At 42.6% G+C, this 13,478-nt stretch overlaps 1 protein-coding gene across 6 annotated transcripts in view; it reads right to left on the bottom strand.

Moving 5' to 3' along the window:
- Window positions 1-13,478, bottom strand: part of ankrd44 (ankyrin repeat domain 44) — a 41,626-nt gene that overhangs the window by 23,196 nt on the left and 4,952 nt on the right. For 4 of the 6 annotated variants that reach the window (XM_069687611.1, XM_069687610.1, XM_069687613.1 and 1 more), the window contains exons 2-4: window positions 9,942-10,025; window positions 2,627-2,705; window positions 1,992-2,062 (exon numbers count right to left, since the gene is read on the bottom strand). In XM_069687611.1, coding sequence (XP_069543712.1) covers window positions 1,992-2,062; window positions 2,627-2,705; window positions 9,942-10,025 — 234 coding nt within the window. Of the gene's footprint in view, window positions 1-1,991; window positions 2,063-2,525; window positions 2,903-4,329; window positions 8,081-9,941; window positions 10,026-13,478 lie in introns of those variants that run through there. The other 2 variants (XM_069687608.1, XM_069687612.1) reach the window with 2 other exon arrangements.

Genomic DNA, 13,478 nt, shown 5'->3' on the forward strand with positions numbered 1-13,478 from the left:
GGAGGTCACAAGTGAGAAAATCATCTCAATGAGTTGCTGTTCATTGGTAGATGCTAATGCTAATATAAAGGGTGAAAGCGATTCTGTTTAAACATCGTGAACTGCATTTACTGAAGAGCGTCCGATGTATCACTGCAAAGGACAGAGACGTGGACAATGAGCCTCCCCACAGACCAAAATAACACCTGTAACCATGTTAACCCTACACACAGATGGTGACGCTGTTACCTCAAAATATTTAGAGCATATACACTGCTCCAAAAAATAAAGGGACCACTTAAACAACACGATGTAACTCCAAGTCAATCCCACTTCTGTGAAATCAAGCTGTCCAGTTAGGATCAACACTGATTGAGGATCAGTTTCACCTGCTGTTGTACAAATGGAACAAACAGGTGGAAATGAGGCAATCATCAAGACAACCCTATAAAGGAACGGTTCTGCAGGTGGTGACCACAGACCATTTCTCTGTCCTCGTCCTTTCTGGATGATTTTTGTCCCTTTTGCATTTTGCCAGTGTCCTCACCACTAGAGGGAGCATGAGGTGTCTCCAACCCACAGAAGTTGCTCAGGTAGTGCAGCTCATCCAGGATGGCACATCAATGCAAGCTGTGGCAAGAAGGTTTGCTGTGTCTGTCAGCACAGTGTCAAGAGGACGGAGGACATACCGGGAGACGGGCCGGTCCACCAGACGTGGAGGGGGCCGTAGGAGGACAACAACCCAGCAGCGGGACCGCTATCTGCTCCTTTGTACAAGGAGGAACAGGAGGAGCGCTGCCAGAGCCCTACAAAATGACCTCCAGCAGGCCACTAATGTGCATGTTTCTGCTCAAACTGTCAGAAACAGACTCCATGAGGGCGGTACGAGGGCCCGACGTCCACAAGTGGGGTCTGTGCTTACAGCCCAACACCGTACGGGGCGATCGGACTTTGCCGGAGAACACCGAGATCGGCAGCTTCTCCGTCGGCGCCCTGCGGTCTTCACGGTTGAGAGCAGGTTCACACTGAGCACATGTGACAGACGTGACGGAGTCTGGAGACGCCGTGGAGAACGTTCTGCTGCCTGCAACATCCTCCAGCGGGACCGGTTCGGCGGCGGGTCAGCGACGGTCTGGGGAGGCGTTTCTTCGGAGGGCAGCGCAGCCCTCCGTGTGCTAGCCAGAGGTACCCTGACTGCCATTAGGTCCCGGGATGAGATCCTCAGACCCGTTGAAGACCATCTGCTGGCGCAGCGGGTCCTGGGTTCTTCTGATGCGGGACAATGCTCGGCCTCATGTGGCTGGAGTGTGTCAGCAGTTCCTGCACGATGAAGGCATCGACGCTCCGGACCGGCCCGCCCGTTCCCCAGACCTGAATCCAATCCAGCACATCCGGGACATCGCGTCTCGTTCCGTCCGCCGACGCCACGTCCACCGCAGACTGTCCGGGAGTGGACCGATGCTTTGATCCGGGTCTGGGAGGAGATCCCTCAGGAGAACATCCGTGGTCTCATCAGGAGCATGCCCAGGCGTTGTAGGGAGTGATACAGGCACGTGGAGGACACACACACTACTGAGACTCATTTGGACTTGTCTTCAGGAATCTCCACAGAAGTTGGATCAGCCTGTGATCTGATTTTTCCACTTTTATTTGGAGTATGATTCTGAATCCAGACCTCCATGGATAATGATTCTGATTTCCATTGATCATTCTTATGTTATTTTGTTCTCAACACATTCCACTATGTCATGAATAAACATTTGAACTGGAACATTTCATTCATTGAGATCTAGGATGTTGTTTAAGTGTTCCCTTCATTTTTTTGAGCAGTGTATAAATGAAAAATGCTCAAATTTGAAAAAAAGTGTCACTGTGAAAACTCAACCAGTACAGAAACTGAGTGACGTGTCTGATTGGTTCCTGAAGCTTGAGAGCTGTTGTCACAGTGAGGACATCTGTCTGCACCGCTGGAATGTGTGTGCGTGTGCGTGTGCGTGTGCGTGTGCGTTCACCTCGCTGCGTGATGCCACAGCGCGATGGAGAGGCGTGAGCCACATGTTATCTTTGGCGTTGACTCGAGCGCCTGCAGGGTGGAAACAGGAGTGTAAACATGGCGACTCACACAGGCTGCAAGTTTCATCAACTAACACACAACTTTTAACCCCAACACACGTGACTTTCAATTTCAGCACTTTTCAGGAAGAATGAAGCATTTTTTCAGTGAGCTGTTCAGGGTATTAACAAATTCACCAACGACTGCAACCTCTCATTGACTGATATCGACCCGCACACTGTTTATAAAAATGTTCGTAGCTTCAGGGTCTGAAGAATGAGGCTGATGCAGAAGTGTCTTACGCTGCAATACCACCGAGTGCCACTAGAGGTTGGCTTCTTCCTTTTCTTAACATAGATTAAAAAAAAAAAAAAAAATTAAAAAATTTACACTCTCTGTAGCATTTGAGACCTCTGAAAGATGGATTTTTAGACTTAACAGATATTTTTAAGGAAAATTAAAGACCTAACTTTGCATCAATAAATTTAAGGTTCCTCGGACACTACAAAATATAAGATAACTCCTTATCCATTAAACTTATTCTAAATCCTGAAGATCAATTTAGCAGCAAACATGAATTATTATTTTTTTTACCAGAGAGGATGAGGAGTTCGGTGATGTCAGCATCGCCCAGAAAGGCTGCAGCATGCAGCGGGGTGCGCTTCTCAGAGTCCTGACAACAAAAAGGGACACATGAGACCAATCCGTCCGACACAGGAGACACACATCCCACTTACTGTAGTCATCTCACGGATGTTTGTCACAGTGATCACTTTCGATCTTGTTTTATATTTGTGGTTGTTTTGTGTCTCTGTGTTTGTTTTGTGTCTCTGTGGTTGTTTTGTGTCTGTGGTTGTTTTGTGTCTCTGTGTTTGTTTTGTGTCTCTGTGGTTGTTTTGTGTCTCTGTGGTTGTTTTGTGTCTCCGTGTTGTTTTGTGTCTCTTTGTGGTTGTTTTGTGTATCTGTGGTTGTTTTGTGTCTCTGTGGTTGTTTTGTGTCTGTGGTTGTTTTGTGTCTCTTTGTGATTGTTTTGTATCTGTGGTTGTTTTGTGTCTCTGTGGTTGTTTTGTGTCTCTTTGTGATTGTTTTGTATCTGTGGTTGTTTTGTGTCTCTGTGGTTGTTTTGTCTCTGTGGTTGTTTTGTGTCTCTGTGGTTGTTTTGTGTCTCTTTGTGATTGTTTTGTCTCTGTGGTTGTTTTGTGTCTCTGTGGTTGTTTTGTCTCTGTGGTTGTTTTGTGTCTCTGTGGTTGTTTTGTGTCTCTTTGTGGTTGTTTTGTCTCTGTAGTTGTTTTGTGTCTCTGTGGTTGTTTTGTGTCTCTTTGTGATTGTTTTGTTTTTCTGTGGTTGTTTTGTGTCTCTGTGGTTGTTTTGTGTCTCTTTGTGGTTGTTTTGTGTCTCTGATTGTTTTGTGTCTCTTTGTGGTTGTTTTGTTTTTCTGTGGTTGTTTTGTGTCTCTGTGGTTGTTTTGTGTCTCTTTGTGGTTGTTTTGTGTGTCTGTGGTTGTTTTGTGTCTCTTTGCAGTTGTTTTGTGTCTCTTTGTGGTTGTTTTGTGTCTCTTTGTAGTTGTTTTGTATCTGTGGTTGTTTTGTGTCTGTGGTTGTTTTGTGTCTCTTTGTGATTGTTTTGTATCTGTGGTTGTTTTGTGTCTCTGTGGTTGTTTTGTCTCTGTGGTTGTTTTGTGTCTCTGTGGTTGTTTTGTGTCTCTTTGTGATTGTTTTGTCTCTGTGGTTGTTTTGTGTCTCTGTGGTTGTTTTGTCTCTGTGGTTGTTTTGTGTCTCTGTGGTTGTTTTGTGTCTCTTTGTGGTTGTTTTGTCTCTGTAGTTGTTTTGTGTCTCTGTGGTTGTTTTGTGTCTCTTTGTGATTGTTTTGTTTTTCTGTGGTTGTTTTGTGTCTCTGTGGTTGTTTTGTGTCTCTGTGGTTGTTTTGTGTCTCTTTGTGATTGTTTTGTATCTGTGGTTGTTTTGTGTCTTTGTGGTTGTTTTGTCTCTGTGGTTGTTTTGTGTCTCTGTGGTTGTTTTGTGTCTCTTTGTGATTGTTTTGTCTCTGTGGTTGTTTTGTGTCTCTGTGGTTGTTTTGTCTCTGTGGTTGTTTTGTGTCTCTGTGGTTGTTTTGTGTCTCTTTGTGGTTGTTTTGTCTCTGTAGTTGTTTTGTGTCTCTGTGGTTGTTTTGTGTCTCTTTGTGATTGTTTTGTTTTTCTGTGGTTGTTTTGTGTCTCTGTGGTTGTTTTGTGTCTCTGTGGTTGTTTTGTGTCTCTTTGTGGTTGTTTTGTGTCTCTGATTGTTTTGTGTCTCTTTGTGGTTGTTTTGTGTCTCTTTGCGGTTGTTTTGTGTCTCTTTGTGGTTGTTTTGTGTCTCTTTGTAGTTGTTTTGTATCTGTGGTTGTTTTGTGTCTCTGTGGTTGTTTTGTGTCTGTGGTTGTTTTGTATCTGTGGTTGTTTTGTGTCTCTGTGGTTGTTTTGTCTCTGTGGTTGTTTTGTGTCTCTGTGGTTGTTTTGTGTCTCTTTGTGATTGTTTTGTCTCTGTGGTTGTTTTGTGTCTCTGTGGTTGTTTTGTCTCTGTGGTTGTTTTGTGTCTCTTTGTGGTTGTTTTGTCTCTGTAGTTGTTTTGTGTCTCTGTGGTTGTTTTGTGTCTCTTTGTGATTGTTTTGTTTTTCTGTGGTTGTTTTGTGTCTCTGTGGTTGTTTTGTGTCTCTTTGTGGTTGTTTTGTGTCTCTGATTGTTTTGTGTCTCTTTGTGGTTGTTTTGTTTTTCTGTGGTTGTTTTGTGTCTCTGTGGTTGTTTTGTGTCTCTGTGTGGTTGTTTTGTGTCTCTGTGGTTGTTTTGTTTTTCTGTGGTTGTTTTGTGTCTCTGTGGTTGTTTTGTGTCTCTTTGTGGTTGTTTTGTGTCTCTGATTGTTTTGTGGCTCTTTGTGGTTGTTTTGTTTTTCTGTGGTTGTTTTGTGTCTCTGTGGTTGTTTTGTGTCTCTTTGTGGTTGTTTTGTGTCTCTTTGCAGTTGTTTTGTGTCTCTTTGTGGTTGTTTTGTGTGTCTGTGGTTGTTTTGTGTCTCTTTGCGGTTGTTTTGTGTCTCTTTGTAGTTGTTTTGTATCTGTGGTTGTTTTGTGTCTCTGTGGTTGTTTTGTGTCTGTGGTTGTTTTGTGTCTCTTTGTGATTGTTTTGTATCTGTGGTTGTTTTGTGTCTCTGTGGTTGTTTTGTGTCTGTGGTTGTTTTGTGTCTCTTTGTGGTTGTTTTGTGTCTCTGTGGTTGTTTTGTGTCTGTGGTTGTTTTGTGTCTCTGTGGTTGTTTTGTCTCTGTGGTTGTTTTGTGTCTCTGTGGTTGTTTTGTGTCTTTGGTTGTTTTGTGTCTGTGGTTGTTTTGTGTCTCTTTGTGGTTGTTTTGTGTCTCTGTGTGGTTGTTTTGTGTCTCTGTGGTTGTTTTGTGTCTCTGTGGTTGTTTTGTGTCTGTGGTTGTTTTGTGTCTCTTTGTGGTTGTTTTGTGTCTCTGTGGTTGTTTTGTGTCTCTGTGGTTGTTTTGTTTTTCTGTGGTTGTTTTGTGTCTCTGTGTGGTTGTTTTGTGTGTCTGTGGTTGTTTTGTTTTTCTGTGGTTGTTTTGTGTCTCTGTGGTTGTTTTGTGTCTCTTTGTGGTTGTTTTGTGTCTCTGTGTTGTTTTGTGTCTCTGTGGTTGTTTTGTTTTTCTGTGGTTGTTTTGTGTCTCTGTGTGGTTGTTTTGTGTCTCTGTGGTTGTTTTGTGTCTCTGTGTGGTTGTTTTGTGTCTCTGTGGTTGTTTTGTGTCTCTTTGTGGTTGTTTTGTGTCTGTGGTTGTTTTGTGTCTCAGTGTTGTTTTGTGTCTGTGGTTGTTTTGTGTCTCTGTGTTGTTTTGTGTCTCTTTGTGGTTGTTTTGTGTCTCTTTGTAGTTGTTTTGTGTCTCTGTGGTTGTTTTGTGTCTCTTTGTGGTTGTTTTGTTTCTCTTTGTGGTTGTTTTGTGTCTCTGTGTTTGTTTTGTGTCTCTGTGGTTGTTTTGTGTCTGTGGTTGTTTTGTGTCTCTGTGGTTGTTTTGTGTCTCTGTGGTTGTTTTGTGTCTCTTTGTGGTTGTTTTGTGTCTCCGTGTTGTTTTGTGTCTCTTTGTGGTTGTTTTGTGTATCTGTGGTTGTTTTGTGTCTCTGTGGTTGTTTTGTGTCTGTGGTTGTTTTGTGTCTCTTTGTGATTGTTTTGTATCTGTGGTTGTTTTGTGTCTCTGTGGTTGTTTTGTGTCTCTTTGTGATTGTTTTGTATCTGTGGTTGTTTTGTGTCTCTGTGGTTGTTTTGTCTCTGTGGTTGTTTTGTGTCTCTGTGGTTGTTTTGTGTCTCTTTGTGATTGTTTTGTCTCTGTGGTTGTTTTGTGTCTCTGTGGTTGTTTTGTCTCTGTGGTTGTTTTGTGTCTCTGTGGTTGTTTTGTGTCTCTTTGTGGTTGTTTTGTCTCTGTAGTTGTTTTGTGTCTCTGTGGTTGTTTTGTGTCTCTTTGTGATTGTTTTGTTTTTCTGTGGTTGTTTTGTGTCTCTGTGGTTGTTTTGTGTCTCTTTGTGGTTGTTTTGTGTCTCTGATTGTTTTGTGTCTCTTTGTGGTTGTTTTGTTTTTCTGTGGTTGTTTTGTGTCTCCGTGTTGTTTTGTGTCTCTTTGCGGATGTTTTGTGTCTCTCTGTGGTTGTTTTGTGTCTCTTTGTGGTTGTTTTGTGTCTCTTTGTGGTTGTTTTGTTTTTCTGTGGTTGTTTTGTGTCTCTGTGATTGTTTTGTGTCTCTTTGTGGTTGTTTTGTGTGTCTGTGGTTGTTTTGTGTCTCCGTGTTGTTTTGTGTCTCTTTGCGGATGTTTTGTGTCTCTTTGTGGTTGTTTTGTGTCTCTTTGTAGTTGTTTTGTGTCTGTGTTGTTTTGTGTTTCTGTGTTGTTTTGTGTCTCTTTGCGGATGTTTTTTGTCTCTTTGTGGTTGTTTTGTGTCTCTTTGTAGTTGTTTTGTGTCTGTGTTGTTTTGTGTCTCCGTGTTGTTTTGTGTCTCTTCGCGGATGTTTTGTGTCTCTTTGTGGTTGTTTTGTGTCTCTTTGTAGTTGTTTTGTGTCTGTGTTGTTTTGTGTTTCTGTGTTGTTTTGTCTCTGTGGTTGTTTTGTGTCTCTTTGTGGTTGTTTTGTGTCTCTGTGTGGTTGTTTTGTGTCTCTGTGGTTGTTTTGTGTCTGTGGTTGTTTTGTGTCTCTTTGTGGTTGTTTTGTGTCTCTGTGGTTGTTTTGTGTCTCTGTGGTTGTTTTGTTTTTCTGTGGTTGTTTTGTGTCTCTGTGGTTGTTTTGTGTCTGTGGTTGCTTTGTGTCTGTGGTTGTTTTGTGTCTTTTTGTGGTTGTTTTGTGTCTCTTTGTGGTTGTTTTGTGTCTCTTTGTGGTTGTTTTGTGTCTGTGGTTGTTTTGTGTCTCCGTGTTGTTTTGTGTCTGTGGTTGTTTTGTGTCTCTGTGTTGTTTTGTGTCTCTTTGCGGTTGTTTTGTGTCTCTTTGCAGTTGTTTTGTGTCTCTGTGGTTGTTTTGTGTGTCTGTGGTTGTTTTGTGTCTCTTTGTGGTTGTTTTGTGTCTCTGTGTTGTTTTATGTCTGTGGTTGTTTTGTGTTTCTGTGGTTGTTTTGTGTCTCTTTGTGGTTGTTTTGAGTGTCTATGGTTGTTTTGTGTCTCTTTGTGGTTGTTTTGTGTGTCTGTGGTTGTTTTGTGTCTCTTTGTGGTTGTTTTGTGTCTCTGTGTTGTTTTGTGTCTGTGGTTGTTTTGTGTTTCTGTGGTTGTTTTGTGTCTCTTTGTGGTTGTTTTGTGTGTCTGTGGTTGTTTTGTGTCTCTTTGCGATTGATTCAGGTCTATGTAACTTCTGGATCCCATGGGCTCAGGGGCCACCGCCACTGTCGGCCCATTCAGTAATGCATCCCTGGGAAGGAAGTAACTCAGTTGGATCTTGTAATATTTTCAGTGAGGTTTCCAGCCTGGTCCGACTGGGGAATGAGAGTGAGGCTGGGGCTCATTAAAGCATTTCTACACCAGTCTTTGTATGACATCCCAACAGCAGACACTGTGTGGAGGTGTTCTGTAAACAAACAACAAGTTGTGTTTGATTTCAGTGTAACTCACAAGCATCCTGGAGCACTAAGAAACCTGCCGAGGCCTCATGAACGACTTAGTAAGTCCTTTAAATCCAATGCTGTTAACATCATGTATAAATGAACACAAAATTCATCTGCACCTGTTATACTGTATTTATGCATTATTCGTATACACTGCTGGCGAGGACGTGACAGATTGGTGATGGATGAATGAACGGCGGTATCGGATCACAGATGATGAGCCGAGGATCAGCGCTGTGACTGTGGAGCAGTTGAACGTTACCACGTGTTCATGTGGCCGGGCTGAGTGCAGCAGAAAGGACGGCCCACATCCGCTGCTGCTGTTACACATATGTGTTGCTTATCAATGTCCATATAAGCAGATATGTAAACAAACTCTCTTGAGCTGCAGCCCCTCCCCCCCCCCCCCCCCCCACACACACACACACTGAAACAGGAAGGGGGGGCGGAACAAACAGAAGTAGATGGTTACCACCGAGTTGGGTTTGATTTCCTAAAAGCTGCTTTGGAGCAGAATGGCAAGACATTTGTCAGAGTTTAAAATGCTGCATCTCTGATGAAATATTAAACATATTTTCCAGTTGAAGCCTTTATGATTCCTGTGAGCACGAGCTGATTCAATTATACATCAATTCTATCATTGACAGAAATTCTTCTGCCTGCTTTACTTTTAGGATTTTTACTTATTTATTTAATTAAATTCTTCCCCTATTTTCCAATGGGAAATATGTATTCATGTATGTTTCTTTTCTTATATTTTACTTCAGCATGTTCTTTCAAAAAAAAAATTATTGTTAAAAATTTTGATTTATTTACATTTGTTTAAATTATTTCAAATTTTTACTTATTTTAATTTAGTTTTAAAATTTTATTAATTCAATCCACTTGTTTGATTTTGTTTATTTCTTAAATCTTAATTTTGATAAGAATATCTATTTATTTATTTTTTATTGGTTTTAATATTATTCTTTGTCAGTTTATTTATTCATCTTACTATTGACTTGTCAGATGTCACTGTGTGTTTGTATACACACGTGGTTGAAGACACACATTTGTCTGTGAAAGTGGAAATGATCAAAACAATAGAAGCAGCAGAAACACGCAGGTCCATGTTGAGCAGCCGATGTGGTGATCTGAGGACTGGAGGTGTGCCGAGACATTTCTGCTCCTAGTTACAGCCCTGTCTACATGCTGTAGCGGTCTCATTATATTTTTTTGACAGAATTAATATATATATATATATATTTTTAAGGTAGAAGGCAGATTTTGTTAGTGATTTAATACAATTACTAAAATCTGCTCGCTTGTATTAGCCGTAAAATCAATGTTCCAGTCCACAATCAACTAGAAAGGTTGGTACAGCCCCCCCCAAAAAAGTAGCTCTTACTGAAAATATATAATACAAATATGAACACTGGAGCCTATTAACAGGACATGATTAGCAAATTTTAAAACAATTATTAAATTTTAAAAAATGTATTATTACATGCGACTATAGTCTTGTCTTAAGAAATATATTTTCCCTTGTTTTTATCGGCATGTTAACATGTTGCTGCTGCCAGAAGGGGGCGGTGGTGCACCTGAAAGCTGCCATGAAGAAAGAAGAGAAGAAGAATAGTTGAACAGTTCCCGGTAAAATGTTTATCCCTTGTTTAAATGTTTTTTATGGAAATGGGATGTGTGTGTGTGTGTGTGTGTGTGTGTGTGTGTGTGTGTGTGTGTGTGTGTGTGTGTGTGTGTGTGTGTGTGTGTGTGTGTGTGTGTGTGTGTGTGTGTGTGTGTGTGTGTGTGTGTGTGTGTGTGTGTGTGTGTGTCCGTCCTCACCAGAGCATTGATGTCTTCAGACTTGTATATGAGCATACGGATCTCTTCAGGATCTCCACTGAAGATGGCCTGGATGAGGGGCGGCTGGTGAGGAAGAGGAGAACATCGACAGTCAAAGATCCTCACATGACCAGAGGCTACATGTATGACGCACTAGAACATGTGATGGACTTGAACACTTGAACACACACACACACACACACACACACACACACACACACACACACACACACACACCGAGTGGGGAAATTCCTGGTTGATACAGATCAGTAGAAGTAAGAAGGCTTTGTGAAGGACGCGTGGAGGTCGTGTCTCTGAAGCCCTTATTTTGTTTCCCGGAGATAAACGTCGGCCACACGGCACATCAGGACGGGTTTCTGAAGAACAACAACACCAGACACCAACAAGCCTTCAACAGTCCAAAACCAGCTCTTAATAAAACAGAGACAAACAGAAAGTCCTCAACTTTGAGAGGCTAGAACTGCAGGATATTAAAAAAAAAAGGACTCAAATTATGATCTGACTGTCAAATTATTTGCTGATTTCTTCTTTTTGGAGGACTAATCTGTTCCAAAGGAGGTCATGTGCGAAATCCAGTTAGACAAATGTCAGTAAACGGATCAACGCACACATTTCACGCGTATGTATGACACATGTACTGTTGCAACGTGATAACATGGAAAAGATTTCACATGTGAATCTGCATGAGCATGTGATCTCATTCATGTGCTTTTTCTGTCAGGGAGATTTATTTCCTGTCAATCAACTCATCAACTGATTGTTGCAGGTCTGACATAAGAATACATCCAAAGAACTATTATTCAAAGGTGAAACTGTGAAGTAAAATACATGTCGTAGAAAATAGGAGAAAATAGGCAAAACTCAGTGGAATTTAAACGCAACTTAAAAACGTATCTGCTGCATTTAAAGATGAAACTGTCTGTATGTCAAAGCCTGCGCAGAGACGGAAATAAAGGTGTGATGAAACGAAGGCAGGCCTCACTTCACTTCCTGTGTGTTTCTGCCACCTCCCGCCTCACTTCCTGCTACACGGTCTCTCCTTCTCAGAAACCCGAGAGAGGAACCAGCCACAGAGGAGCGTTTCACTTCTGCTTTAAGAACACAGAACACAGTGACACCACTTCCTCATCTGACCTATTCGCTCCGTCTGAAAGTGTTCCTGCTGTCACAACACATCGTCACGGTAACTAGGTGTGTTTGAACCAGTTTAAGCACGGGTTGGTGTTTATTTACATCCTAACAGAAATCAGCTGGAGGGACATTCATCAGCTCTAATGAGAGGCTTTATCAAAGAGGAAAGTTTGATGGCAGAGACGGTTTCTCCTCTCTGAGCTGCTTTGACAGGGGAGGAGCCTGGTAGATGAAGGCTCCGCCTCCAATTCTACTTTAAGAAACTCCAGGAACCACAAGTAGGCCATCAGGCTGACAGTGGAGCGCTCTGTTGGGACGGTGGGGTACAGCGGGACATTTAAGGTGTGATGATCATCAAAGGATTTGGACGTCAGGAGGAAGATTTGGAATTATTTTCTTGAGTTTGAAACATGATCTGTACCAGCAGCTCGTTAACTGTTGCAGAAGCTTCCACCAATAAGCAGCATTTCTGACATAAACTGACTCGGTAGATTTGTCAATGCATTTAATTTATTTTTGAACCTGTGAGCGAACGACGCTGTCACAGCGATGGATTAAGGAGTGGACGATGTCCACTCGCTGCCTCCACCTGTCCCTTCATGGTGAACTGGAATCAAAATGCACCATGCGGGAGGAAGGGGGAGAGCGTCCAGCATCCAGGCAGCCTGCCGACGACACGGCCGGGTCCCTGCTGAGGAAAGTGTGCCGGCCGGTGACCTCCAAGGACCGATAACGGGCCCTCGGTCAGGATCTCTCATCTTCTTCACGCTGGATGAAGCAGCACAGAAAAGAAGTGGAGAAAAAAGATCCTTAAAAACACCAAAGGCAGCTGGAACAGTGCTGAAGAGGGAAACCTGGGTTCAGATACAGACCTTCAAATCTTCAAAACACTCTCTCACTCTCTCTCCCTCTCTCTCTCTCTCTCTCTCTCTCTCCCCCTCTCTCTCTCCTTCTCCTCCCTCTCTCTCTCTCTCTCTCTCTCTCTCTCTCTCTCTCTCTCTCTCTCCCTCTCTCCCCCTCTCTCTCTCTCTCTCCCTCTCTCTCTCCCTCTCCCTCTCTCTCTCCCTCTCTCTCTCTCTCCCCCTCTCTCTCTCTCTCCCTCTCTCTCTCTCTCTCTCTCTCTCTCTCTCTCTCTCTCTCTCTCTCTCTCTCTCTCTCTCTCTCTCTCTCTCTCTCTCTCTCTCTCTCCCCCTCTCTCTCTCACTCTCACTCTCTCTCTCCCTCTCACTCCCTCTCACTCCCTCTCTCTCTCCCTCTCTCACTCTCTCACTCACTCTCCCTCTCTCTCACGGTGGTGTGACAGCTCCATCAGGACTTGGTTGGTGCTGCCAGAAGGACGACGGAGCTTCAGGGATGTGAATTGAAGCTTCATGCGATCAGGTGCATCAGGTCCGTTTGGTTTTCCAACAGTTGTTTTTGTCAGAGCACTTTCACACAAAACACACAATACTGTTTCACTGAAATATTCTTTTTCATAAGAAAGTCGACTTTTCTGAGTTTTGGCGACGCAAACAAAGTCATCAACCAATCAGCTTCTGCATTTCAGGTGTTGTGACAGTTTTTCTTAACAGATGCAACACTTGAAGCCTGCAGACGGGAGGTGTCGACCACGGCGGTGAAGCCAAAGGGTTCCCGTCACTGCCGGCGTGGTCCTAAATCATTTGTCGATATACGACGTATGTCCGTTTTCTACGAAGTGGGTTGATCATGATGTCAAAGCTACATGTCAAATGTCACAAGTGTTTTTATTAAAACAGTTCATTTGCTCTTTCCTTCATTACAGCGGATGTATGACCTTGTAAATGTAAACGTCCGATAGTTCTACTCGCAGCTCTCGGCTTCTTTCTCGCGACTTTTACAAGCTGTTCAGATCCGTTAGCTACTTTAGCTTAGCAGTTAGCGATGGCTTCTCTCCAGCTCTGTGCTGCTCCGTGTGTTTACGTTCAGTTCTTCTTCTGCAGTTATAATCAAACATGGTATGAATGTAGGTCATTTGCAATGATGAATGCATCATAAAAAACATCTTCGTTAAGTAGCTGCTACCTCTCCGGAGAGCCACGTTCTGGCTCCTCCCCCCTAACGCAAATCTATCAGCATTTCCCATCATGCCTCAGTTATTCCTTCATAACTTTTGAGACTAAAGCAACTGAATAAATACGCGACAGGTAGAAATTAGATTTACTTTTAATAAAACGTTGCAGTTTTGGAACATTTCAATGAAGACACATAATGATAGATAAAAAGGGCTGTGATTCAAAACCATAAGTGTGCAAGTTGGAACAGATATATATAATGCTGCTGCATCTCATCCAACACAACAGCTGGCATTTTACACTTCTAGAAAAACACAGCTTCTGTTACCACACTAATACCTCCAAAAATGAG

The sequence above is a fragment of the Brachyistius frenatus genome, unplaced genomic scaffold (assembly GCF_029030835.1).
Source record: "Brachyistius frenatus isolate BFR_SWC_R1_liver_20210118 unplaced genomic scaffold, ASM2903083v1 Contig_477, whole genome shotgun sequence".
NCBI lineage: Eukaryota > Metazoa > Chordata > Actinopteri > Embiotocidae > Brachyistius > Brachyistius frenatus.